Here is a 26,590-nt window from a genome sequence, read left to right as displayed (position 1 = left end):
TTGAACTCCTGTGAATTTGTTATTTTTTTTCATTTCAGACCCTACATAATTGTTAAGAAGCAGAAGCCTGCAGTCACAAATAAACATATGGAAGAGCTGGCCCAGGGGTACAGGTAAGTGGCCAAAGCAAAACTTCTCAGTCTTCTTAGTAGTCACATATATGATTTAATCAGCAATGACATTATTTGATCTGAGCTTTTAAGAAAAGTATATTTTCATTTTTAGTCTCTTAACTGCTCCCTACCAAATGTATCAGCCTATTAAAAACCTGTTCCACTCTTTGTGAACTTGCCTGGACTTGGTAAAATATTTATCAGTTTGTATCATGAGGAGCACAGAGTGTTGGTGTAAATTAGTGCACTGTGAAGTACCGGGATATGTTGATGTGGATGCTGCGTCTCTCATCGTAGTGGCTCTTAAAAGTCATAGAAGTTATTTTCAGAAGTGAGGACCAGATTAAGGTGTCTGGTGGCTCAGTCGGTTAAGCATCTGATTCTTGATTTCAGCTCAGGTCATGATCTCAGGGTCCTGAGATCGAGCCCCACGTTGGTCTCTGTGCTGGACATGGATCCTGCTTAAGATAGAAAGGGGGGGTAATCAGAAGGGGGAATGAAGCATGAGAGACTATGGACTCTGAGAAACAAACTGAGGGCTTCAGAGGGGAGGGGGGTGAGGGAATGGGATAGGCTCGTGATGGGTAGTAAGGAGGGCACGTATTGCATGGTGCACTGGGTGTTATACGCAACTAATGAATCATCGAACTTTGCATGAAGAAAATAAATAAAAAATAAACTAAAACTAAAAAAAAAAAAGAAAAGATACTCTCTCTCCCTCTGCCCCTCCCCATCCCGCCCCGACTCGAGCTTTCTCTCTCTCTCAAGAGAAAGGAGGAGGAGCAGATTGACAAGTCTCATCGATGTTTTTATTTCAGTGATTTACGATCACTCTGTGATGCAAGAATAACATTTTTCAAGCATCCCAATGTATTGATACTTTCTGGGAGAGAAAGATGCTTTGGGTATAAATGAAAGCCAGTATTCTCCATTATCATATGTAAAACATTGCAGTAAAATGCTTATTAGTAATGTACATTTCATCAATTTTTTCCCAGGAATTTTGAAGATTTCTTACATGAGAGTCTGGTTGAATATTTAGATGTGAATGAAGAAAATGACTGTAACATCGCACTCTATGAACATACAATAAATAAGTAAGTAGAATCTATAACAACCATAATTAAAACCTATTCTGATTACAGAAATCACCTTTTCATTTCATCTCTTCTGTTGTGTTGCCTCTTAGTAGGAATTGTTAGAAGTATACTATCCTATAATAAAGCATACCCCATCATTTATCCCAATGTAGGATTGTCACAAAACTGCTAACAATCTTTAGACTTAATTATCTTCTCTATTCACGTTACACTTAATGCATATTTTCTGAAAAGAATTGCTTCTCTGATTCTGATATTGATTACTGTCAAAATTGAACTAACGGATTAGACTACTTAAAAGATGTATTTCTCTCTTCTAGAGAGGACATCTGAATTCTTGTCGATACAGGAATTCCATATATTCTATGTTATAAGGATGTCTCTAAACTTACGTGCAATATAAATAAGAAATGGTAATATGCTTACAGTGTTTCAAAAATAGTAATATTTTTAGAAGCATCTGTTCTATTTGGAATACATTAGAGGACATTTATGTAACTTTCTGATGCGTGTGACTGATGATACTGCTTACCTGAAACTGGAATTTTTGCACTTTTATTGTGAAATAGTTAGGGAGCTTAATACTGCCATCTGGTAACTGTTTAGGTCTTCGATCAAGAAAGCACTTTTCTGTTTCCTGCTACCAGATGAAATGTACTGCTTCATTGTTGTCTTATTATAATTTAGTAAACAATGCTTTTCAGCCAAATTCTTTATTCTTTAAAGGTAGGACTCTCTCAAAGTGCTATTTTTGTACTTCTGATTTGAAGATTGAGTGAATGCGAAAGATACCTCTTAGGTAGTAACGCTGTGAATAGCAGTCCGCCCTTCTTGTTTCTCAGCCAGCATCCTGTTTCAGCCTTGACGCCTCTCCTTGTCTACACCCGCAGCCGATCCCTTAGCCTATCATGTCGACCCTCAGCGTATACCCAGAGTCTGATCTCTTCCCACCACCTCCACCTACCATCCTAGTCCAGGCCACTGCCATTGCTTGCCTGGGGACTTGCAAAAGGCTCCTGACTCTTTTGCCCTTGTTCCCATACAATCTGTTCTTCATAGGTCAAAGTGGTCTTTTCCCTTCTCTTCTCAAAATCCGGTGGCTTTCCCTCTCCCCTGGAAGTCCTTACAGAGGCCTCAAGGTCCTGCACGATCTGCCCACCCCTCCTGGTACCTGCAGCATCGTCTCCTACCCCTCTTCCCTCACTCTCTTTAACCATACTGGCCTCTTCCTCACACCTCAGGCATGCTTCTGTCTCAGCACCTTTACACTGGCTGTTCCCTCGCCTGGGACACTCACATCCTTCCTCACCCACTCTTTCACCTCCTCCAGGTCTTCCTCAGAGGTCACCTTCTCAGTGCCTTTTCCTGATGGCCCCATTTAGAATAGATACCCCTCCTCTGTGCACCCCTCTACACTGCTTTACAATAAAATCTATAAAATGTATTTTATTGATTTATCTGTGTATTATTTATCTCTCCACTAGAAGCTTCACAAAAGCAGGGATTTTTCTCTGTCTTGTTCACTGTAATATAGAAATGCAGCCATTAGTATCAGTACCCAATCACCAAGCTGACCCATATATTAAACTCATTTTTTTTTAAATAGAAAAAATTTGGTATTCTGTAATTCATACTTGTGACATTGTTTTTCAGCGTAGACGTGCATGAAGTAAAAAGAATGAATCCCATTCTTCCCCATCCCACTGAACTCCAGCCTCCAGACATAATCAGTACCAGTGGTTCAATGTGTACTCTTTTAGATTTTTTTTCTAAATGGGTACAATCATACATACATACAAGGCAACATATTTTAATTTTCTTCATTTTTAAACTTGGCATCATTATCAAATTTATCATTCTAGGCATTTTTCTATATTAGTGCATGCTTGTATGTTTATATAAATATATTACTTTAATTTCTTTTTATTACATTGTCTGACTACACATAGTTTATTTCATCTGTTGATCTGTTGATGAATAATTAGGCTGTTTTCCAATTTTTCCGCTGTTACAAAGAACAGGTTACTGAGCCTTAATTTGAGCTCAATTTAAAGCCCTTATACACAATGAATAGAAAGTCTTGTATTTCCTGTTCAGGACAGAAGATTATGGTGGTTATAATTTTGAATAATAGTATCCCTTTTTGTTTTATAAAAATCAAAGTCCAGAGCATTTGGACTTTGAATAATTATTAGATAACGTTGGGGCGCCTGGGTGGCACAGTGGTTAAGCGTCTGCCTTTGGCTCAGGGCGTGATCCTGGCGTTATGGGATCGAGCCCCACATCAGGCTCCTCCGCTATGAGCCTGCTTCTTCCTCTCCCACTCCCCCTGCTTGTGTTCCCTCTCTCGCTGGCTGTCTCTATCTCTGTCAAATAAATAAAATCTTTAAAAAAAAATTATTAGATAACGTATGATCTTATATATATTGTTACAAAAAAAAGAGGAAACTTAGGTCTGTACCTTCTTCATTTTCAGCTTGCTTCAATCTGTATATCTGAAAAAGTAGTTTTTATTTACATGGGGAAATTGGCCCATATTGTCAAATTGGCCAGTATTTAAACCAGTACACTTAAAACTCTGTTTTACTCTAGGACATAAAATGTCACTATAAGCTGTTTCTCTTTAAAAAAACAAACAACAAAGAAACAAAACCTAGGGCCCTTTCCCTCTTTGCTGACAAAGGCCTAACGTGTCTGAGAGAGTTGGGGTTCTGCTAGGACATAAGGTCAAAACTGTGTTCTTCAAACCAAGAACTGTATGGGAAACATCCTCTGTAACCAAACTAGGGACGTAATTCATATGTGTATTGAAGAAAAAAAAAAAACCATGAATAAGTGGGAAATCTTTTGCTATGTGTTTCGCATCTAATTTTCCCCAATGGGTTGGGTTATCTTGGAAATCACTTGTCTTCACAGGTACTGTATGTAACCCATTGAAATGACTGAAGTTATGTCTCACAAGTACTTGAAGGAATAGAGGGTCAGCAGAGTCCACAGACCCTGCATGTAATGTCTCTTACTTCCAGCAAGATCCAGAAACAATCTGGCTGCCCTTTCCCTTTAGAATAACTGAGTTGCAGTATCAGTTAGCCAAAATGGGGATTTTTACAAAAATGCATTACAAAAGCAGCCAAGATTCTAACACTTACTAGATAAAGTCTTACTTTATATCTAGTTTCTACAGCTGAGCTGTCCAAGACAAGTACCATGCAAGCCCATATATCTAAGTTTTCCAGTAGCCAACTGAAAATCGTAAAAAGAACCAAATGAAGTTAATCATAATAATTTTATTTAACCCATTCTATCTTAAATATTGTCATGTCAACATGCAATCAATATAAAAATATGAAGTTTTTTTTTTTCTATACAACTTCAAAGCACATCTCTCTCAGTTTGAAGGCTAAATGTTCATTGGAAATACCTGATCTGATCATAACAGTTACAGTTGAAAAAGTAGATTCACAAGTGTAAGTTGCTACAAGTGTAAAGGTTTTGAATAACTGAACTGAGTTATTTAAATTTGAGTTTTAAAATGTAAAGTAATTAAAATTAAGTAAAATTAAAAATTCAGTTCCTCAAGCATGCTAATCTAGGTGAAAAGTGTTGAACAATCACATTTAGCTGGTGGCTATGGTACTGGTCCCCGTAGGTCTATGGAAGATATTCTTAAATGGGATATATTCTTCTCTAAAATGGGGATGCAACTTCGCCATTGATACAAGTTGGAAAAGTGAGGAAAAGCAGCCCACTCACCCATGTGGATATTTTCGCTACTGCATTTGGATATTGCCCAGTATAGTAAATTCTTTATAAGTATTAGTTATTGTTATTAGTATGTAATAATGTTTTATTTTTTTTTACATGGGCATTCTATACTATCTCCCTTCTCTTGTATTTCTATCAGTAGTGTTTCTATTACTGAAGAAAATAATTTATTTTACTTTATTTAAGTTTTTTTAATCAGTTTTACTAGCATCAAATTTTATTCTTAAGGTTTTATATAAATTACATATATATTTTATATATAAATTTATATAAAATTATATGTATATACATTTATGTTTATATAATGTATGTATTTTATTTATATATAAACGTAAACATTTTATTTAGGTCTTTTGGGGTATTTTTCTTATGACCTTTAAGAGGAATGTGTTCTTGGCGTTGGTGTCTGAGATGTCTGATTCTTATTAACTTGACAGAGATACCACCCACTTGGAGATCGAGCCCTTCACTCTTCTTGGTGTGTGTGCTGGCCTCATCCCATACCCTCATCATAATCAGTCCCCGAGAAACACCTATCAGTGTGCCATGGGGAAACAAGCCATGGGTAAGATTTCCTTCTTGAACTTGGTTCTATAAATATTTGGATAAAAGACTTAATCTTTATTCTTACTTCACTGGTATTAAATGTTTGGCTAAGTCAGCCCTTGCTGGTACCTGAGTGTTACTAACCGCAGAGGGCTTACGGGTGCCATTGCCATGTCTACAGCCTCTACAAGAAGAGAGAAAACCTCTCTGAACTTATTTCTTTGACCAAACTGGGGATATATAATAAATGTCACAGAACGATGAGGGGGTAAGTAGAAAGAGAAAAGCTCTATGAAGTGTAAGTTGTGTGCCAGGAGAAATGGAAGAAAGAGCAGAAAAACACAAGTTTGAGGGAAGAGCGGGAAAGGGAATAGAGCCACAGATGTACAGTGTGTCTTAGAAGGTGTTCCTGATGGTCTGGGTGACGGTCGTTGAACATGTCACATCCTTGCAGTTGTTCCTGTAGCTCCTGAAACGTCACACCAGTTTCCGAATTCCTTTTCCTTCCTTCCTTCTCTTCTAATTTATCTATTATCCGTCCCTAGCACTTGCTGAGTATCACGGATAGACCAGATGGTGAGGCTGGCACCTGAAAACAAAGGGGAGAGAAAGAGCCCTGTCCTCAAGGAGTTCACAGTCTAGTGAGAGAGCCCAACAAGTACAACTGTAGCTGGATGTATTTGGTAAATGCTGTCATGGACCAACAGCTAGAATCTTAGGGAAGGAGAGCAGAGAGGTCACTTGGGGTTAGAGAGTAAGTTGTTTCTGAAGAATACAACTGAATTGAGTCTTGAAAGACCCTGAGTATTTTTCATAGACGTGGAAGTATAAATGAGCATTGCCGGGGGAGCTTGATGCTTTGGTCTGGCTGTTTCACATAATATGGGAATAGTGGATACTGGAGAGGTGCTGCAGATTAAGGAGTTTGGGTTTTATCTTGACGGTGATGCAGAGAGGATACCAGAGCAAAAAAAAAAAAAAAAAAAGTTTTGCTTACAAACTTTTTTTGAAATGTTTTTAAAAATCATTTAAGTCCTAGTAAGTTTAATTTATTTTCATATATGTCTATGATATCAGTATGACTTGTCATTTCTGGTTTAAGGTATGCTACAGGGGGCTTCATGAAAAAACTGAAAGGTTTTTGCATTGCCTTTGGGTAACACCCAGAATGCATTTAGCTTCTCAGTTACCAGCAATCAGCTGCAACTGACCATAGCTTGACAATTAAGGAATCCTACATCTCATCCCAGAATAAAGAGTGTGTATTTCTTTTCGAGTTTTTATATTGCCCTTTCGGTTGGCAAAACATGTTGTCCTGCAACCATTTACCTGAATGATGTAATGCCTGGACGGTTCAGAATAATTCCCAGTGGGAAAATCTAAACAGCGGCTCATCAATTTCGCCTTTCCCATTCATCCTCAGCAGCAGTGTAGGCTGATTTCCCGCGTGTGCTTGTGACTTGCTAACAAGTTGAAATATACAGTACTGAACCCTGTGTGTCATGAAAGGGCTATCACTTCTATTGGGTTTACCAAACCATTTTGTTTCATGATGTGAATCCTGGCTGAAACAATACACCTTTTGTGTAGAACCTTCAGCAGAATTAACGGAAGACTAATCACTTCATCGCTAATGCCACTCTTTGGTTGTGTTTGAAGATGAAAACAGAAAGGGCTACGAATCTGTCTCCACTTGGTGAATCTTTTTTTTTTTAAATAAAGAAGTAACTTGAAGGAAAGAAATATTTTTATTTTTGTAACTCTTCTACCTACCAAAAAAAAAAAAAAAAAAAGAAGCCTTTATTTTGTGGCCATGAGTATCTGAAACGTTTCGTTAGTTACCACACACAGTTAAGCAGGATCAGTGTGTACAGAAAGCCAATTCAGTGTCTGTAGAGTTCTTTTGTAGTTTTCTGTGTGAAGGTTTTTTTTCTCGTTTTGTTTTGAGTGTCATTTGCAATTCATTGTCTGTGTTTTCTGAGGTTGGTGTATTCAGCTGCTCTGACCCTGGGTCCTGCACATTTAGCTCCTTGGATACAATCCTCTGACGTTACTGCTGACGCTAGGAAGACAAAAGCCACTGAATATCTTAAGTAATAAAAAAAAGGCTTTGTTACTGTTTGTTATTATAAAACACCTGACTGGAAAGAAAAGCATCGAGATAAAAGTACATTCAAAGTTGGCACATTACATGACCACGTTTCTCTCTGGACACTCAAATAGCTGCAGAAGTACTGAGCGAGGTCTGTATGAAAAATCACAAAAGGAACAAGGCCGGCAGAGGGAGAAAACCCACAGCAGAAACCCAGGTCTGTAAAGCAGACCTAGCAGTTTGAGTTGGACTTCGCGGAGTCATTTTAATTCCACGCAGTCTTGGCAGCTGGTAACTAAAAGGCACACTACCCCATTTTAAGTAAGTATGAGCCATTGCTAAAGACTCCCTACCTCTCATAGAGTCTCTGTGAACGGTCTCAAGTAATATTTTAGTTGCTGTTCATCCATTAGTCCATGTGGAAAGTGAAAGACAGTAGCCCGGAATTAAATCACTACATTTTCCTGCCACCCTGGAAGATTTGCTGTCTACCTTTCACTGCCAACCGCCCGCCCCCAGTCAAGAGTGACGAAAGGAGAGAGTCATTTTTCTATCACTGCGAAGGAAACCAGGACGAGCGCAAAGCGCAGAGACCGAAAGCCTCGCCTTGTACATAAGAGAGAGCGCACTTCAGTGAACATGAAACACCGCAGAGGTGTTTCTTAAATCTAAGCTTCTTTAAGTTATTAATAAAGTGCAGGTTTCCACCTTCTGTCTTACTGTGCCTACTGAGAAACACCTGAGCTTCCACGGATACGGCTCTGTTGTGACAAGGTTCAGAGCAAGAAGCCAGGTAGACGTGGATGGAAATGGCGAGGTCGCCAGGTCACTCAGCACTGCAAGTGAAAGCTGGGTATTGGAGCTGCACTGTAGGTACTCCCTGGCGCCAGGTGCCAAGTCCACATGAGTCACGCTTTCATATCCTGTCCACTTTATTAGTTGGCAGTCCTCTAGTGAAACATTTTCTCCTGGTTAAAAGGATCTTTCAGTCACTATCAGCTCCGTTAATGAATATGTATCACATGCCTCCCCTAGCCATGGCCTCCTCCCAACCCCCCTTCACCTCCAAATTGCTGGGACTTTTTTTTTCTTTTTTTTTTTAAAAGCTCAGGAGGTAATGCAGCTTCTGTTTTTGTTTTTGTCTTCAGTAGATTCTGTTCCAAAGCAGATAGTTCCTTCTCTTGTATTCCCCACTTTTATAATAGGATGGGATGTCCTAGAAATACCCTAGAAGATTTTGAGATCTTAAAAACATGTAATATACAAAGGTTCTCATAAAATTTTGTTTCACTCTACATCTCCTTCCTTCTATTGTATTCAGCTTTCTGTTGGAATTTTTTTTTTTAGAAGATTTATTCTTTATCCATTTGATAGATACAAACTGAAACTGTCTTGGCCAAATTATCCCTGGCAATTATATTTTAGAATTTCACTGTTGGTTCAAAAAAAAAATTAAAATCATTGTAGCTATTTCAGATATAAGATGATACAACATTTCCTGAGACTGGAAAGTTAATAATGAATATTTATGGAGATAGAATTACACTGTAGTTCAGTTTGTAGGGTGAGAGTTGGAGGCAGAACAGGTGAGAGTGCAGGGTCAAGGGGTGTATGTTTGTTACTACTAATGTTGTTAATTGCATTGTTAGTGAACGTTGCCACTTACTATACAGATGATTTATACACGTTTCTTTTAATCATCATAATAATCCTGTCAGATAGAATGCATACCTTTTTTGTTTCTGTTAAGGAAACTGAATCCCACTTTGGTTGAGTAACTTAAAAAAGGTTACATTCTGTCTTCTGTGCAAAACATAATGTAAGTATCTATAAAACTTATGAAATTCTTCTCAATGGAAACTAACTTCTTTCCTCACTTTTCCCCCTTCCTGTCTATCACAACGTACTAAGTGTCAGTGAGGATGTGGAACAGCTAAAACTCGTGTCCCTTCCCTGCTAGACCGTAGAATATAAGCACTTTGAGGACAGGACTAGGTCTGTGTTATTTATTACTGTATCCTTGGTGCCTAGCAGAGTGCACCTCTGAAGGCTTAGTAAGTACTTAACAAATGTTTCAACAACAAATTAATCTCTGGGCACATTAAAGTTGCTAAGAAATCAGGTGCATATTTTTGAAAAGAATCTTTGAATAGAACTAAGTCGAAGAGCTTATACAGCTTGTTTTTAAGATTTGCTATAAAGCCACTGAAACAAAGACAGTATGATGCTGTTGTAAGGGTGGCTATGTAGATCAGTGGAACAGAATCAAGAATCCAGAAATAGACCCACATTTCCGTGGGCATTAAATTTTCAGTGAGTGTGTCAGACAATTCCAAGGGAAAGGAAAAAATCTTTCAACAAAATAAAATATGTATGTGTATCTTCATAGAAATAAATGAGCATCAACTCCTTCCTCATAACCATACAAAAAGCTAACACAGAATGGATCATAGCTCAGAATGTCAGAGCTAGACCCATAAAATGTGTAGATAGAAATATAGGCAAAAGTCTAAATGACCTTGAATGACCTAAGTGAGATTTCTTAGAACTCAAAAAGCACAGGCTATGAAAAAGGAAAAAAATTAATAACTCAGACTTTTTCAAAGTTAAACTTTTGCCCTTTGAAAGACACTGTTAAGACTATGGAAGGCATTAATCCACAGAATGGGAGCAAGTGTTGGCAATGTATACATCTGATAACAGATGTGTGTCCGGTACATACAAAGAACTCTTCAATGATAAGACTACTCAGTTACAAGATGGTAAAAATGAAAAACAGACACTTCACAAAGTAATAGGAATGACCAGTAAGCTCATGAAACTCTGTTCAATGTTATTAGTCGTTAGGTAAATGTAAATTAGAACAGAGACCCCACCACACGCTCGTTAGAACACCTAAAATGGAAAAGATGGACCTACTGAGCATCAGGAGGTAGAGCAGCTAAAAAGTGCGCCCACCGCTGATACAGACGTGAAAAGGTACAGTACTTTGGAAAATTTCCAAGCAGTTTTTTAGGTTAACCGTACCCTTACCAAACCACCCAGAACTTCCACTCCTGTGTATTTACCCGAGAGAAGTGAACACACAAAGTCTTATGTGTGAATGTTCATAGCAGCTTTATTCACAAGTGCCCCAAACTGGAAACGATTCAAATATCCATCAGCAGGTGAACAGGTAAACGAACTGTGTAAACGTGCAGTACCGTCGTTCTCGGAGACAGCAAAGAATGAACTATGATACAGCCACCTGGATGGATCTCAGAATCGTTATGCTAAATGAAAAAAGCTGCACAAGAGTCCATACTGCAGGATTCCATTTATATAAAATTCTAGAAAATGCAAACTGTAATGATAAACAGAGCTGTGGCTGCCTGGGGTCAGGAACGGAGGGATCTTCTGGGAGTGTCGGAAATGTTCTGGATCTTGATTGTGGTGGTGGTTTTTTACAAAGGCATAAATCTGGCAGAACTCATCAATACGTACGCTTCAAATGGATAAAGTTTATAGTATGTAATAATGTTATTAAATTTAAGAAAAATTGGGCAAAGGAAGACAGAAAAATAGTTAAATGCATAAAACTTCATCTTTTTTCAGTGTACATTTCCTAAGCTATTCCTCGGCTGTATGTATGCTTACTAACCATTTCTCATCCCACCTTAGAATAAAAAACTTCCTCACTGTTTAACCTACATGAACATACCTTGCTATACCATCCTGTGGCTTCTTAAGAAAGTTATGATCAAGAAAATACGATTTTGTAAGATCATGTCCTGGGTAGTGAGGAAATGAGTCTGTAGTTAGAACACTGAAGACTGCAGTTACAGCAAAATTGGACAGTGGAGGGAGAGCCCCGCTTACATGTATTCTCATCATGTTTGTCATTATGTATGTGCAGTGCCCTTTTTCAGGAAGCTGAAAATAGTAAGAAGCATCCTGGCCTGAGCATGTGCTTCACCCAGACTAGTCTTTTAATTTCCGCATGACATTTTCTCAAAAAAAGCTTACTAATTGGCAAAATAGTCATTCAGGATTTTTATAAAAACTATGGGGTGTGATGGCATTTTGAAGTTTTATCATAGAGAAGTCATGGCTTATCAATCATGTTTTCACCAACACACCCATCAGTACTGCTAAAAACGTACATCCGTGTGTACTCCTACGAGTTCTTTAAAAAGTCTTTAAAGGAAATTTCTGATGCGATCATAAGCACCAAACATTCGCTGAGCCATTTTGCTGTTCATCCATTCAGTGGTCAGGTCCGTTGTGATGCCTGAGAATTGCGTTCTGGGCCTGGTAGCACAATTTATAGCGGGATCCAATCGCTTTCACCATTGTTTCGAGGTGCAGCCATGAATGCTTCCCTGCTGCATAATAATGCTCGTCTCAGGTTTCAGAAGCCGTGTTTGGCAGCCTGGTGGGACATTGCCTGAACCCTTGTCTCAAGCTGGGTGAAGTATACAACTGGAGCTGAAATCTCAACATAAATTTTAAATGATTTCATGTAAAAGGACAAACTTATCGTCAGTGAACTTTACCACGATCCAGGCCACAGTGATTTTATTTCCAAAACAGTACATCTATTACCAAGTATCGCCCAATTTATTAGTTGGCACTAAAATAACATAAATTAATTGGCAGTTTATAGTGTAAACTCAAGAAAAAGTTCATGGAGATTCAGATCAGCTGTTGTTTTTCAGCTGAATCTTGATAAATTTCCTGAGATTTAAGTACAGATTTATACTATCATAAAAAGTATAATGCCATTCGGTTTCATCTACTGACCTTTATTGAGTATCAGTAGTGGGCCCGGCGCTGTACGAGGTGTTCATACCTCACAGATTTCGTTATTTCTTTCAGCAGTGATTGTCAGGGAGCACCATATCATGTTTGCTGCCTGAATAGGTTATTTTCATCCCTGAATTGAAATGACCATGGATTTCATGACATGACTACGAGAAAAAGGTGAAGGAAGTAAATACTGAGTTTTGGTTATCGGTTCATCTTAGAGCTTAACTCCATTCAGTGACACTTAGGCATCTTGGGGTGTGTGGGTGGTGAGGATGTGTCACTGTGGAAGCATGTGCAAGAGAAAAAGAGACTGACGGCTACCTTCTTAGCCACTCAAGGGAAAGGAAGAGATACCTGGGCGAAGTTAAGGAGGCGCAGTAGCCCACACATAAGTCTAGTAGTAGGGCAAACATGAGTCCCCATTCTAAGGTCTCTGAGTAGGAGAGTGTACTGTATTCACAAGACCAGGAGAGTGAAACCCTTTTTTGGTGCAAGTCTGTGTACCCCTCTGGGGAAAAGGGAGAAAGGATAACCTTCTGATTTCACTTCCAGTTGGTAGTAACAACCTTCCAAGGTCCAGTCAGTTGGAAAGCCTGATTGCAAAGGACCTAAAAGCCTATACCTGATTGAACAGGACCCTGGATTCCTTAGGGGAAAGGACTGTGCCCTTCCCCATTTTATCTCCGGTTTGGGCACAGAGTAGGTGTTTATTCACTACTTCGTAAATGAAGAGTGAAGCAGATGAGTAAATCCACTCTTCTTTGCTTTCCCTTTCCTCCTTTCCCTTCCTTCCTGTCTTGTCCTTCCTTTTCTCCTGCTTTCTTTTTCATTTAGAACTTTTGTAATGGCTGATTTCTTTTTATGGAATGTATCTGTTTGTCCTACTCCATAAGCTCCTTGCCTGTCAGCACTGGGCATGGTTTCTTTCTTTCTTTCTTTCTTTCTTTCTTTCTTTCTTTCTTTTCTTTCTTTTCTTTCTTTTCTTTCTTTTCTTTCTTTCTTTCTTTCATAATAATATGTTAGTCACCATACAGTACATCCTTAGTTTTTGATGTAGTGTTCCATGATTCATTATTTGTGTATAACACCCAGTGCTCCGTGCAATATGTGCCCTCCTTAATACCCATCACCGGCCTATCCCAATCCCCCACCCCCCTCCCTCTGAAGCCCTCAGATTGTTTCCCAGAATCCATAGTCTCTCATGGTTCATTCCCCCTTCTGTTTACCCCCCCTTCATTCTTCCCTTCCTTCTCCTACTGATCTCCCTGCTATTTCTTATGTTCCATAAATGAGTGAAACCATATGATAATTGTCTTTCTCTGCTTGACTTATTTCACTTAGCATAATCTCCTCCAGTCCTGTCCATGTTGCTGCAAATGTTGGGTAATTGTTCTTTCTGATGACTGAGTAATATTCCATTGTGTATATGGACCACATCTTCTTAATCCAGTCATCTGTTGAAGGGCATCTTGGCTCCTTCCACAGTTTAGCTATTGTGGACAATGCTGCTATGAACATTGGGGTGCATATGGCCCTTCTTTTCACTACGTCTGTATCTTTAGGGTAAATACGCAGTAGTGCAATTGCTGGATCGTAGGGTAGCTCAATTTTTAACTTTTTAAAGGACCTCCACACTATTTTCCAAAGTGGCTGTACCAAGTTGCATTCCCACCAACAGTGTAGGAGGGATCCCCTTTCTCCACATCCTCTCCAACATTTGTTTCTTGACTGGGTGTGGTTTCTAACAACCTTCCCGGAGCAGCTGGAAATGGGTCCGCCACATAGGAGAACTGAGTACAGAATTGTTGGCTTACCTGCGAAATTAACCAGGGACGCTGGTAATTCCTAAAATGGGGTCAATATACATCCAGTAGGTTGAAGTTACTTAGGTTAGAATACCTTGGATGTGATTTTTCTTCTTTGTAGAACTTTTAACATTACCGAGAAAAAATGCTTTTACGTGTTGGTAGGCGTGGTGAGAGTATTGCTTTTGAAATGTTTAACCTGAAGGTTTTCTTCATGTTAATTAGTGAAAATAATGCGGGTTTCTTTTTTTTTTCCCCCATCTCTGTACTCATGGCTACCTAATTATTTGACATAATAGAATGTTGCATTTTGCCTTCTCCAATATCAATGAAGGTACCATTGGATACAACCAGCGGAACAGAATCGACACTCTCATGTATCTGCTGGCATACCCACAAAAACCCATGGTGAAAACAAAGACCATTGAGCTGATAGAATTTGAGAAACTGCCAGCAGGACAGAACGCGACGGTGGCCGTGATGAGTTACAGCGGCTACGATATCGAAGATGCCCTGGTTTTAAACAAGGCCTCCTTGGACAGGGGTAAGAGGGTTTTCAGAGCCTGACGCTGGAGGCGCTCTGTGCAGAATTAGATAGGAGGACAATCAGTTAAAAATCCCCTGCTGTCAAAATGGTAATGTCGGTTTCAAGTGATTTTGAATCTTATAACATACAAACAGGAGGCGGGTAGGTTTCGGTGTTGACTTTTTTAATGAATATTACATGGAGGTAATTTATTAACTGAATTACTAAATGTGGTTTTTTTTCCTTTGTTATTTTACTTTATTGGTGATTTGAGACAGTTCCTCAACAGAAAACATACAAGAGTTTATTTCCTAGCAGGAATTCTCATAAATGAAATATGGCCTTTGAATCTGTCTAGTTATATGTTCAGCAACAAACTGAAAAGGCAGTAGCAGTATTTCTGTGTTAAAGGGGATTTCTTAAAATGGTATGTCTCAACCCTATAGTGTTCATACCTTTTTGTTAGCAAAACGCTAGAAGTTAAAAACACACACACACACACACAAACGCTTAGAGTTTTTACACAACCCTTAGTCCGTTTTTTGACAGTTTACTTTTCCAAGTCACCACTTCATGGTTTGTACCCGTCACCTGACCTGAAGTCTGACTCCTCTCTTCATAATCTGTTTCTCTTTTTCCTCCCTGGCATACCCACTCTGCCTTCCCCTTCACTCTTTGTAGTTGCTAGGCAGCCATAATAGTACTCCTAGACATGTGTCTTTGGCATTAACGTTGGCTGCACTTAATTTATGCCTCTTTTTTTCCTCCAAATGACAACAGCCATGCTTTAAAACTAGATGTTTTCCTTTCTGATTAACTGGTAACGTTTATGTGGAAATCTGAAGACTTTGTGATATCTGTCAGAAACTGCACAACACAATTTAATGATCTGAGTTTACTGTCCTCCAGCTTTTCAGCTATCACCTGTAAATAAAATGTCCATTTACGCTTAGAGGGAAACACTTCTTGATTTCAGGCAGTTCACATCCCCGTTGCACTCCTGCACGTTGCAGTTAATGGCCATTGTACGGAATTTCAAGATCATGTAATGTTTCCGAAGCAGCTGGCTCTCTGAGCGGAGTTTGTTATGGCCGCGCACAATTTACTAGGGGCCACACTAACATCTTCATCTACCGTCCAGATGTAGAAACTGGTTATTTCATCACCTGGTCACCTTTGTATTTTAAAAATTACATTAGAGCACCACGGTTTTATTCAGAAATCTACTTTTTCCTGATTTTTAAGCTCCCACTCTTAGATTTCTTGTAAGAAAGAGTTCTGCCTTTGGTGGAGAATCGTAAGTGAAGGATTTTACAACCATGCATTCATCTCATCAGGAGTAGCTGGCGTTTAATCCCGAGCCACTTTCCTATTGCAGTGAACTCTGACATGGCTCAGTATATCCTGGGGAGATGAGAGAGAAGCCAGCTTAGAATAAGTGCTTGGCCAAAGGAAGAAAAAGGAAAAAAGAAAGAAACGCAGTCTCAGAATCGTGGGAGATGATATTTAGTGCCGAAGGGTTGACAGCTCTTCTGGGCAACTCTACAACTGCTGAGTCTTCTTGTGGGATTCAGTGCTGGAAGTTCTTGCTCCATCTAAAGGTTTCCTTCTGTTCATTTTGCTGATCTTTCATAATGTTTATTTAGCTTGTTAGTTGTTCTCCAGACTTTTCCCTCATCCACTAGATAAATGTGATCTAAAAATAAAATCAGAATAGACTCTGATCTTCAGGGCACAGGCACACGATTTCTCCCCTTAAAATCATTTGATTGCAGCTGCTTCTCATTTACTTCTCTGGAGAAAAGTTAATCTTTTGTTTCCTTGTTTGGGACTTCCTCTGAATGCCAAAACTAGAAAAAGGAACATTTTTCAGAGCAGGTTAGCAGAGGTGATGCACCAGAAGGATGTGTAGGAAGAATCGTGGCTGATCTGTGGATTTGGCGTGTTTTACCTCTGCCACCAACTTGCTGGGTGACCTTGGCCACGCCACTTCCCTGGACCTCATTTTGCAGCACCCGTAGCACTCGTAACACCTGTAGATGGAGGGTAAGCCAGGTGGTGTCTGGGGACCTTTCCAGTTCCCGTGTTCTGTGGCTCTGGGCTCCAAAAGAATCACAGCGACGCTCCGGTTTCTCTCGCCTTCCTCTGGCGCGGCGGGGTATAGTCCGTGCTGACACGTGGTTGTAGAGACGCCAGTGTTTATATGGACAGTGGAGGGGGAGCCCTGAGCCAGTTCTTCAGATGATCAGATCGTTATTCGGCCCATCCCAGATTATCCAAATGTAGAAGGTGTTTGGGGGTGCGGGTGTTCACTAACACCAATCTGTGTTTCTCATAGTCCTGTTGGTGGCTCTGGTTTCATTGTAGGCTTCGGGCGTTGCCTTGTATATAAAAATGCTAAATGCACACTGAAGCGCTATACCAATCAGACCTTTGATAAGGTGATGGGGCCCATGTTGGACGCTGCCACAAGGAAACCCATCTGGAGACACGAAATTCTAGATGCGGATGGTATTTGTTCTCCAGGTAAGAGCCTTTTGTAAGAAAGCATTTATAGATATACTTTTTGAAATATAAAAGTTATTCAGCAGTGTTTCTGAAAATTTGGTGAACAGAGAAGAAAAAAGATAACAACTTACAAAACCATTTTCTAACTCAGTGTGGTCATTTTTTTTTAAGGTGTTTTTTAAATTTTAGCACACAGCAGGGGGAGGGGCAGAGGGAGCGGGAAAGCATGTCCAGCGGACTCCCTACTGAGCACAGACACAGGCTTGATCTCATGACCCTGAGATCATGACCTGAGCCGAAGTCAAGAGTTGAACACTCAACCAACTGAGCCACCCATGCGCCCCAGTGTGCTCCTTTTTGATGAATTTCCCTTCCAGTCTGTTTTTCTGTGTGTACATTTCTATATAGTAGAGATCCATCCTAGCTATAATTTTCTTAAATTTTGAATCACAGAAGAGCAACTTTAAGGAATTGTTTAGAATAAGGCCATGTCCCTACATCTACGCTGGCATGTCATCATTTGTGCATTTAGCTTAGACTGACTTTATTAGAAACTTCTTCCTCTAAAAAGTGTGACTCCATTATAATTACAAACTTGTAATGAATTTTGTTGACGCCGCCCGCAGCATCTTATAGGCCAGTGTAGGAGACTGACATTGACCAAAGGATCGCATGTGAACTATGTCCAATCACAACCAGGTTAAGGAATCCTACAAAGAGCTATGAGGGCATTTGATGGCAGGAGGATCTGACCTCGGCGGGAAGTAGCCTTCCCTAAGGAAGTGAGCTGAGATCTGGAGGATGAGTGGAGTTCACTAGTGAATAGGGGAGGAGAGTGTGTTCTGAGCAGTGGGAAGGGCTTGTGTAACTATTAAGCTGCAGGACTTGATAGTTAAAACTTCCAAAAGGCCGGTGGAATTGTGGCTCATGAGGAGAGTACAGGAGAGGGTGCTAAGCGTGAATCTAGAGAGAGAAAGGGAGGGGCAGGGCCCAGACACAAGGCCTTGCAGCCGTGCTACTATTTTCATTATGATCTTAAAAGCCATGCTACAATCAGATATGCATTTTGATCATTTCAAAATACATAGCCATCCAAGCCTCACTCAAAAGCATTTTGAAGTGATCATTGTGATCACAGTGTGGAGAGAAGAGTAGAAAGGGGCCGAAACAGGGGAGACCAGCAGAGAGCTCTGGCAGCAGAGCCGGTGATGGGAGCTGCCGTGAGGTGGAGAGACGGGCTGTGTCGGGGAGGATGCTGGGAGGGAAAATCCACAGGACTTGTCGGGACGGTGCACAGATGGCGAGTCTGCGTCTGCTGTGGCGGCCATGGCCACGCGGCGCACGGCTTCCTGTCCTCCTTGCTGCATTTGTTTCTTGCAGAATTTCTTTCTCTCTTAACCTGGGTTGTGTGGCTGGGAACATAGTGCTGTGACAGTACTGTAATAGTTGGCCTTTGAGCTTATCAGGAAGAGGTGCAAAGAGAGGTAAGAACAGCAAGAAAATTAAAGAAATGTTTTGATTTCCTCATTGTCCAAGTTAAGTTGGTTGAAATAACTATTAATAAAAGTAAGTGGCCCAGACTTGTTCTAACACTCTAAGAGATCTATGAAATTGCCACTTATTGGGGTACCTGGTGGCTCAGTTGGTTGAGTGTCTGACCCTTGGTTTTGGCTCAGGTCATGATCTCAGGATCATGAGATCGAGCCCCACGTCGGGCTCTGCTCAGCACGGAGTCTGCTCAGGATTCTCTCTTTCCCCCTCTCTGCCCTTTCCCCCATTTGCACATGCGTGTACACTCTCTCTCACTAAAATGAATGAATACAATCTTTTAAAAAAATAAAATTGCCACTTACTGACATGAAGTTTCTATTGTTAGTATGGTCCCCTAAATCATTTCCTGATTTTTTACACGCTGTGTGCTGATCTGATTTTTCACATGGGCTTGCACAATCGTAGACGAGTCCTATTGAACTCTAGCACGCACTGTGTCGGCTGTTTCCTTCCTTGTGTGCATTTCGTGGACCAATCTAATCACCTGGTTGTACGCCCCAATAATGTTCGTATTCCACAGAGACGATAACAACTGGGCTGTAGTTCCCTTCTCTTTTTCTTAGGTGAGAAGGTGGAAAACAAACAAGTGCTCGTGAATAAGTCCATGCCCACAGTAACTCAGATTCCTCTGGAAGGAAGCAACGTGCCGCAGCAGCCCCAGTACAAGGACGTGCCTATCACGTGCGTATTGGTTGTGCCTCGGAAATACATAGGAAGATTCAAAAAAGAGAGAAGGGCTAGGGGAAATTAGAAGTTATGTCTTGGAGGGTTAGAGAGTAGAAATTGCAATTTGGGGTAGTGATAGCTGTCATGTGAAGACAGCATGGCATGGAAGAAAAAACTCGGCTGTGGAATCGTGTAGGCCTTCCAGCCTGGGTCTGAGTTGGGGGTCAGATAGGTAGGGGTTCTAGGTCGAGGGAACAGTGAGGTGAAGGCCCCTTGGGCAGAAGAGCACCTGGGTTTGGAGGACCAGCATACCCTGCTGGGACGAGGTTGTGCAGTACTCGGAAATTCATTCGGTAGAGAGTGATACGATCAGATTTATGCTAAATAAGTAAGTAAGTAAGTAAATAAATAAATAAAACGCACTGGCCACAGTGTGGCATCACCACCATACTGGACAATAGCTGGGTTTTAGTACCAGTTGTATCGTAGGTTACCTTATATGGATGGCGCACTCAAACTCTTGGGCTCAGTTTGTCCATCTGAACAGTGAAAGAGTCATGGTTATTAATCTCCAGATGTCCTCTGGGCTCTCAAATATAGTGAAATACGAGACTTCATGAGATGAGCAGTGGGCCAATGATAGCAGCCGCACTGTGGCATACAAGCAAAACTAAAAGAAGTAACAAGCTACTTAATCTAGCCTGAGAACTGAGTTAATTCAGTTCGTGAGGTGGGCCAGGGTGTGACATAGGAGAGCTGGATTCCTGGACGGTGGAAGGCAAATCATTCAACGCACAGCTGAGGTCTGCTCTGGGCCAGACACCGTGCCGCTTGTACCGGGGACACGGAGCTGAAAGAAACCACAGGCCTTGCCTGCAAGGAGCCACATCTAGTTAGCAAAGGCCTACAAATATACACACACAAAAGTACGGGGAATATCATGATCGTCGTGGCTTAATTGAGAACGTTCCCTGTAACAGTTACTGTTCTGGGCATTTTACAGGTGTTAGCTCATTTGTTCTTACCACCACCCTCTGAACCAGGCTGTCTTAATGGCCTTGTTTGAAAGACATAGAAACAGAGAGGTTAAGTAATTTACCAAGGTCACACAGCTACAAATGGCAGTCAGGATTTGAACTCACGTGGTTTGGCTTCAGAGCTCAACTCCTGCCCACTATGCTAAATGCTGCTTACTGTGGGTGCCATGGATTTGTGGAGTGGGAGCACAGGGGTAAAGTGGGCCCTCCGCTTAGGGGAGGGGTCAGAACCCTTGCACCCAATCCTACAAAACAAAAAGCTGTTTCAGAATGACAAAGGTGGTTATGCTAGCTGGTTTTCTTCCTGTCCTGGAGGAAGAGATCTTTTTTCCTCTTCAAAAGCTTGCCGCTCCTCCTCTTGGGTTCTTCATTTAATCTAGTCTTTTAGGGACGTGACTGTGATTTTCTCTTCTGTCCTTCCATATCTTCAACCAGTTTTCTATCGATCTCCTTCCCTACAGGCTAGAAAGTGTGCTCACATATTTCTTATCTTTAAAAGAAAATGAAACCGTCCTTGGGGCTCTATGATCCTTCCAAGCTGCCAGTCTTGCTCTCCAAGCATCCCGTTTCCTCGTCTGCAATAAGGGAGTAGCCGTGTGTGAATAATATATGTGATGTGGGTTACATCGCCTTACGCCTGCCTCATCATAAGTGTTCAGTAAATGTTAGCCATGTCAGACTAGGACTGTAAAAGGGAAATTGTAACCTTTGAATTTAATGTTGAAAAACAAAAGGCACGTTTCAGAGTCCAGAATGGCAATGTCAAAACATTCTGTGGTTGACATTAAATAAAATATGGCCTATGAGCAATAGGTTCACAAAGGGCAGCTTGAAACTGTTTTGGTGACTTCCTCTTATTATTAGCTACAAAGGGGCAACGGATTCGTACATTGAAAAAGTGATGATCTCTTCAAATGCTGAAGATGCTTTTCTGATCAAAATGCTGCTGAGACAGACCAGGCGTCCAGAGATTGGAGACAAATTCAGCAGCCGTCATGGGCAAAAAGGTAACTTGTGTCGTTCCTCAACTTGTTTATAAAACTGAAAATAGTATTTATTAACCACATACGTGAGAAATGTTGTATGACCTTCCCCTGTTAAGAAAATTTAGTCCGTCGGAAAAATTATTACATTGTTATCAAAATTATGCTTGTTTTATCTCTTAGGTTAACCTGTTTATATTTTAATGGCATTGAAAAAATGTACCGCAGGATTGCCTCTCTTTGCCTTTGTTTCATTCTTTCGCAGCTGCTCCCCAGGTTATGATTATGAGTCCATTCTAGATGAGGTACCTACTGAAGTACAGGTAGCTGTTTGGAAAAGTAAATAGCAACACCTGTTCTTTATGGAAGGTGCGTATTTGCAGTACTGCCTGTTGGGCCGCAGTATCGTGGGATGTCAGCACGAGGAGGTGCCTCCGGGCCCTGTGTGGAGCCGTGAGCCGGTGTGGACCCTGGGTGTCAGGCAGCCAGGCTGAGGTACCCGCTGGCCGGCCGCGGAGTGTGTTTCAGCCCAGGCCTCCTGACGCCGGTGCAGCGCCCTGCCGGCTGCCCAGTGGTCCCTCGCCTGGGTGAGTTTCTCCACCTGATCCCGCCGGCGAGCCCCACTCCTTGCTCGTGGTTGCCGATGAGTTTTTATGCATCCGTGGCTTTGTTTTGTCTTGTTTTTATCTTCAAGAAACAGCACTGTGTCGCTACTGATTAACTCATTTTCAGTAGGGTCCCTTTTAGTGCCTGTCCATCACGTTTCCGAATGGAACGCTAGCCCCAGGGGTTGAACTGTGTCTGTGTCTGCCATTTAACTAGTTTAAGAACAGCAAGAGCAGCTAACACTTTCGTGGCACTTACTGCGTGCCTGGCAGTGTTCTTTGCACTTTCCATATACTGACGCGTTGGCTTCTCACACAGTCCTGGGAGGTCAGGGCTGTTTTCATCTGCATCTTACAGATGAAGAAACAGAGGCACAGTGACATGAGTGGCTTGCCCGGTGTCCCCAGTCGGTGGTAGAACTGGTTTTTGAACCCTAGCAGTCTGGCTCCGTGATCACTGGGTCACAGACGTTGGTTGTCATGTCCTCTGCTCTCCAACTCTGTGTCTCTTCTTTACTCATAAATTCCTAGTGCGATGTCTTCTTGATTTTAATTGATTGGTCTGAAGATAGTTGCCTGTTATGTTCTTGCTGATGTCAATTTTTATTTGGTCTGAGCAAGTATATAAAATACTACTATTTGTTTAGTCAAATGAATAGAGCCGTAGTTGTCCTTCCTTCCATCAATGAAATTGTTCCAGACTAAGATGACTGTTTCATGAAAAACACTTTTAGTTCAGTTGACAGACACAAGATTATTTTAGCCTGTCTGTATCTTATTTTTAAAAAATTGATTTTATTCATGTGAATTTGACACTTCTTCTTCATGCGATTCCCTAAGATGCTAACTCTTGATACCGTTTCAGTGTTTGTAAGAATTTCTTGAGATTCTAATGTTTTCTACTACTTACCAGTGAAAATCAAACTCTCTGTACTGAAACTCTTTCTCCCTCTCTCTGGTCTAAACAGTTTCTGAGATGTACTCCTGAGTCACTCTGGGGTAACCCCATAATCTTGTTCACAGCCTCTACTTTCCTTGAGCTGTTCCCTGCATAAGGGCAAAGCTTGACACTCTTCTTGTAAAATGTTGGCACTGGGTGTGTTACAAGAGTGCACACTCTAAGAGAAGGTCCCCACTCTGAATCCATTTATCAACTTCAGATATCCCAAGTCGTCATTTATTCCCCTGGAGTGTTGTGCGAAGAGTGGAAGGTTGGCAGACATTTCAGTGATTAGGCACTGTGTCCTAACTCCACGAAACTTGAGGACAGGGATCATGTCGTTAAATTTTCGTGAAGCCTGATAGAGCCTTTCTCATGGAGGGTACCTAATAGGTAGTTGATAACGGTTGAAGATATGAATAAATTGAAGGTAGGAAAGTGAGACAGATTGGGTACTCTTGATGGATTGATTTTACTCAGGTTTTCGTTTATACATAATATGTGAGTGTGTATGTGTATAGTGTAGACAAAGCAGTACTTTTGAAAATGAGAAACTCACTTGTTAGTAAGCTGCTGTAAATACAGACTTCTACAGGTACAGGTAAAATGTCAGTGGGTCTTTGTGCTCTGATATTTTTTCAAACTATTAATATGATAGGGATAATGTTCATTGACAGAAGCGTTTCCAGTCTGCAGTGGTCTGAAAGAGCAGATTTTGGAGATCGGTTCAGCCTTCGTGGGGCTTGACTTGTACATCTCTCTGAAACAGAAAGAAGCCCTCCTGGGGTTAGGTGACCTTTCACTTGTAGTGAGGAGTTTATCTCGCTAGTTTTCGTTTCCAGATGGCTTTTAATCCAAGGATGAAAACCTTCTGATTAGCCTTGATTCCCTTGATACCCCCTTCTCTTACAGCTTCATCAGATTTATTGAAAAGATTGGGGGGAAATGGGCAAACAAGTAGTGTAAGTCTTAAGAGAGTGATGGAAGGAATGATGGAGGACCCGTACCTGAACATTATTTTTGTTTCTTTTAAGTATGGTTTTTTTAATTAAATAATAAATGCACATGGTTTAAAAGGTCAAATAGTACAAAAAGGGGGATTTGAACTGAAAAAAATATCAATCCCTGCCTTTTCTCCAGTTCTGCTTCCCAGAAACAATTTCTTCTCATTTTTACCTTCGTATTTCAAAATAATATTTTTAAGCAGCTATATAGTCATTCATCCACTTTAGAGATTACCTGTTGATTTTCTGTTATGCTAGGGGCTGGCACTTCGCTGCCTTCCTTTCTCACTCCCCACCTCCATTCCCTGCACAGATTCATCATAATTTGGGGTTACTTAATTATTTAAATTGCATTATTATGACCACATAAATATTGTTCACCCCAAACCAAGTAGTTGAGTGCATTTTTTCTGTTGTATAACTGTACTTTTTCAGAAGTTAATAATTACCTCGTTTTAAAGATTTGCTTTATTTTCTTATTCCTGTTACCATTCTTCTATACCATCAACAGCCTCTCAACACGATTTCCCACATGATCAGTGGTCTGTTAGGGCCATTCCCTGCCCCCCCCAAAAGACCTCCTCTACAGTGCCCCCATTCTTCCTGCTCCCCACACTGCAGTGGTTTTCCTCTGAGCCCCAGCTTTGCAGCTGGTGTGTTCAGAATGGATCCCCACAGGCCACAGGAGCGCAGGGCAGAGCCTGGCTCAGCAGAGGCCCCAAACAGCCTCATCTCATGGGCTCCAGAGATATTTTTAAGACTTGGTTAGAAAGTACTCTGTATTAGTTTTCTGTAACCAAGTACCACAGACTGAGGGCTTAAACAACAGAAATTAATTTTCTCACAGTTCTGGAGGCTGAAGTCCAAGGTCAAGGTTGTGGCAGGTTTGGCAGAAACCCTCTTTCAGTGGCTTTCAGGCAGCCATGTGGTCCCATGCAGTGTGCCCTCACGCAGTCTTTTCTCTGTGCACCTGTACCCTGATGGCTCTCCCTCTTCTTACAAGGACACCAGCCATATTGGATTAGGGCCCACCCCATGACCTCATTTAGCCTTAATATCCTCTTTAAAGACCCTGTCTCCAAATAGGGTCACATTCTGAGGTCTCCTTGGGGTTAGGACTTCAACATAGGAATCTAGGGGTAGGGGACACATTCCATAAGACACTCTAGCTCTGCTCAGTGGTAGTCATTTATGAAATTCCCATTTGAGCCCCTGTTTCTTGGCTCGTCCCATGTCATCCCCAGTCCCCACCCCTACCACAGTGGAATAGTCTGTTGATTTAATTGCTGAGAAAGGATGCACAAGAGGTACATTTTATAAGATTGTGTGTGTTTGAACATGTTCTATCCTCCTACTTGATTTATCCTCTGGTTGGTTATAGAATTCTAGATTGAAAAATTCTTTTCTCTAAGGATTCTGATGACATTACTGCATTATCATCTAGATTCCATGTTACATTATTCTTACTGATCTGTGTGTGTGTGTGTGTGTGTGTGTGTGTGCGCGCACGCACCGTTTCACTGTCTTTCCCTTCCTCCCTCTCTCACTTCCTCCCCCCCCCCCGAAAGCTTTTACTATCTTCCTTCTCTTCTTGGAATTCTGAATTTTCATTCCTTGACCTAGGAAATCAAGTACAGTCTTATCTGGAAGTTCAAGTTCCTTCCATTTTCGGACATTCTCTTATATTATTTTGTTGATAATTTCCCTTCATCATGTTTCTTGTACCCTCATTGTCCATTTCCTTATCTTCTTGATTTTGTTTATAGGAGATTTGATTTTTATTTTCCAGATTTTTTTTACCCTATTATATTTTAATTTCTAATTAAAAATTTAAATTTAATTTATAGTCTTTTTTTTTTATAGCTGTGAGTGTATATTTTCAGTATTATTTTTAGTTTTAGTTTTTTGGGTTTTTTTTCTTTTCAGCTTTCTTCTATTCCTAATTATCTATATTTCTTGAGAGGTTTCTTCCCCTCCTGTGTGTTTTAGGGTCTGATTGTCATTCTTGGGAGCTTTCCTCTAATACCTGGTATACCCATGAACCCTAAAAAGCAATTGGAAGCTTTATGGCCCAGGAATAGAATTTGTTGACACTGGTGGACATGACTGTAGGGGGATCAGGATGCCAGTCAGTTTCTACATAGTAGGATCTTTCTAACTTCTACTGGAAGTTTGGAGTATTTAGGGGACAGTTTTAAGACTCAGCTGACCTTCAGGGATCCAGATAGGGGCAGGGGGCTGGGCCTACTTTTTAGTGCACAGACTTCATTTAATCCCACGGTATCAGGCTGGCTGCTCATGCCACCATCTGCTGTGCTTGCTTGGGTATTGGGGTCACTGTGGCTCAGTTTCTCAAGTAAGGGTTGGGGAAAAAGTAGTTTCCTGGCTGTACGGGGCGGGGAATAGAAAGTCAGGGCTCAACGATTTCTTTTCTTTTTTTTTTTTTTCTTTGAGAACATAAATAGATCTTTATTTTTTTTTATTATAATAATATTTTTTATTATATTAGTCACCATACAGTACATCCCTGGTTTTTGATGTAAAGTTCGATGATTCATTAG

General features: G+C 40.8%; 1 protein-coding gene across 1 annotated transcript in view; it reads left to right on the top strand.

Annotated features, from left to right (window-relative positions):
* POLR3B (RNA polymerase III subunit B) overlaps positions 1-26,590 on the top strand; it is a 106,857-nt gene that overhangs the window by 54,643 nt on the left and 25,624 nt on the right. The window contains exons 17-23 of the mRNA XM_026499750.4: positions 39-113; positions 1,112-1,210; positions 5,416-5,543; positions 14,544-14,753; positions 17,103-17,261; positions 19,358-19,475; positions 21,362-21,504. Of these exons, the coding sequence (XP_026355535.1) occupies positions 39-113; positions 1,112-1,210; positions 5,416-5,543; positions 14,544-14,753; positions 17,103-17,261; positions 19,358-19,475; positions 21,362-21,504 (932 nt within the window). The remainder of the gene's footprint in view (positions 1-38; positions 114-1,111; positions 1,211-5,415; positions 5,544-14,543; positions 14,754-17,102; positions 17,262-19,357; positions 19,476-21,361; positions 21,505-26,590) is intronic.

This window comes from Ursus arctos, unplaced genomic scaffold, assembly GCF_023065955.2.
Source record: "Ursus arctos isolate Adak ecotype North America unplaced genomic scaffold, UrsArc2.0 scaffold_21, whole genome shotgun sequence".
NCBI classification, from domain to species: Eukaryota; Metazoa; Chordata; class Mammalia; order Carnivora; family Ursidae; genus Ursus; species Ursus arctos.
Note: the sequence above shows the minus strand (reverse complement) of the source record. Positions and strands in the feature narration are given on the sequence as shown.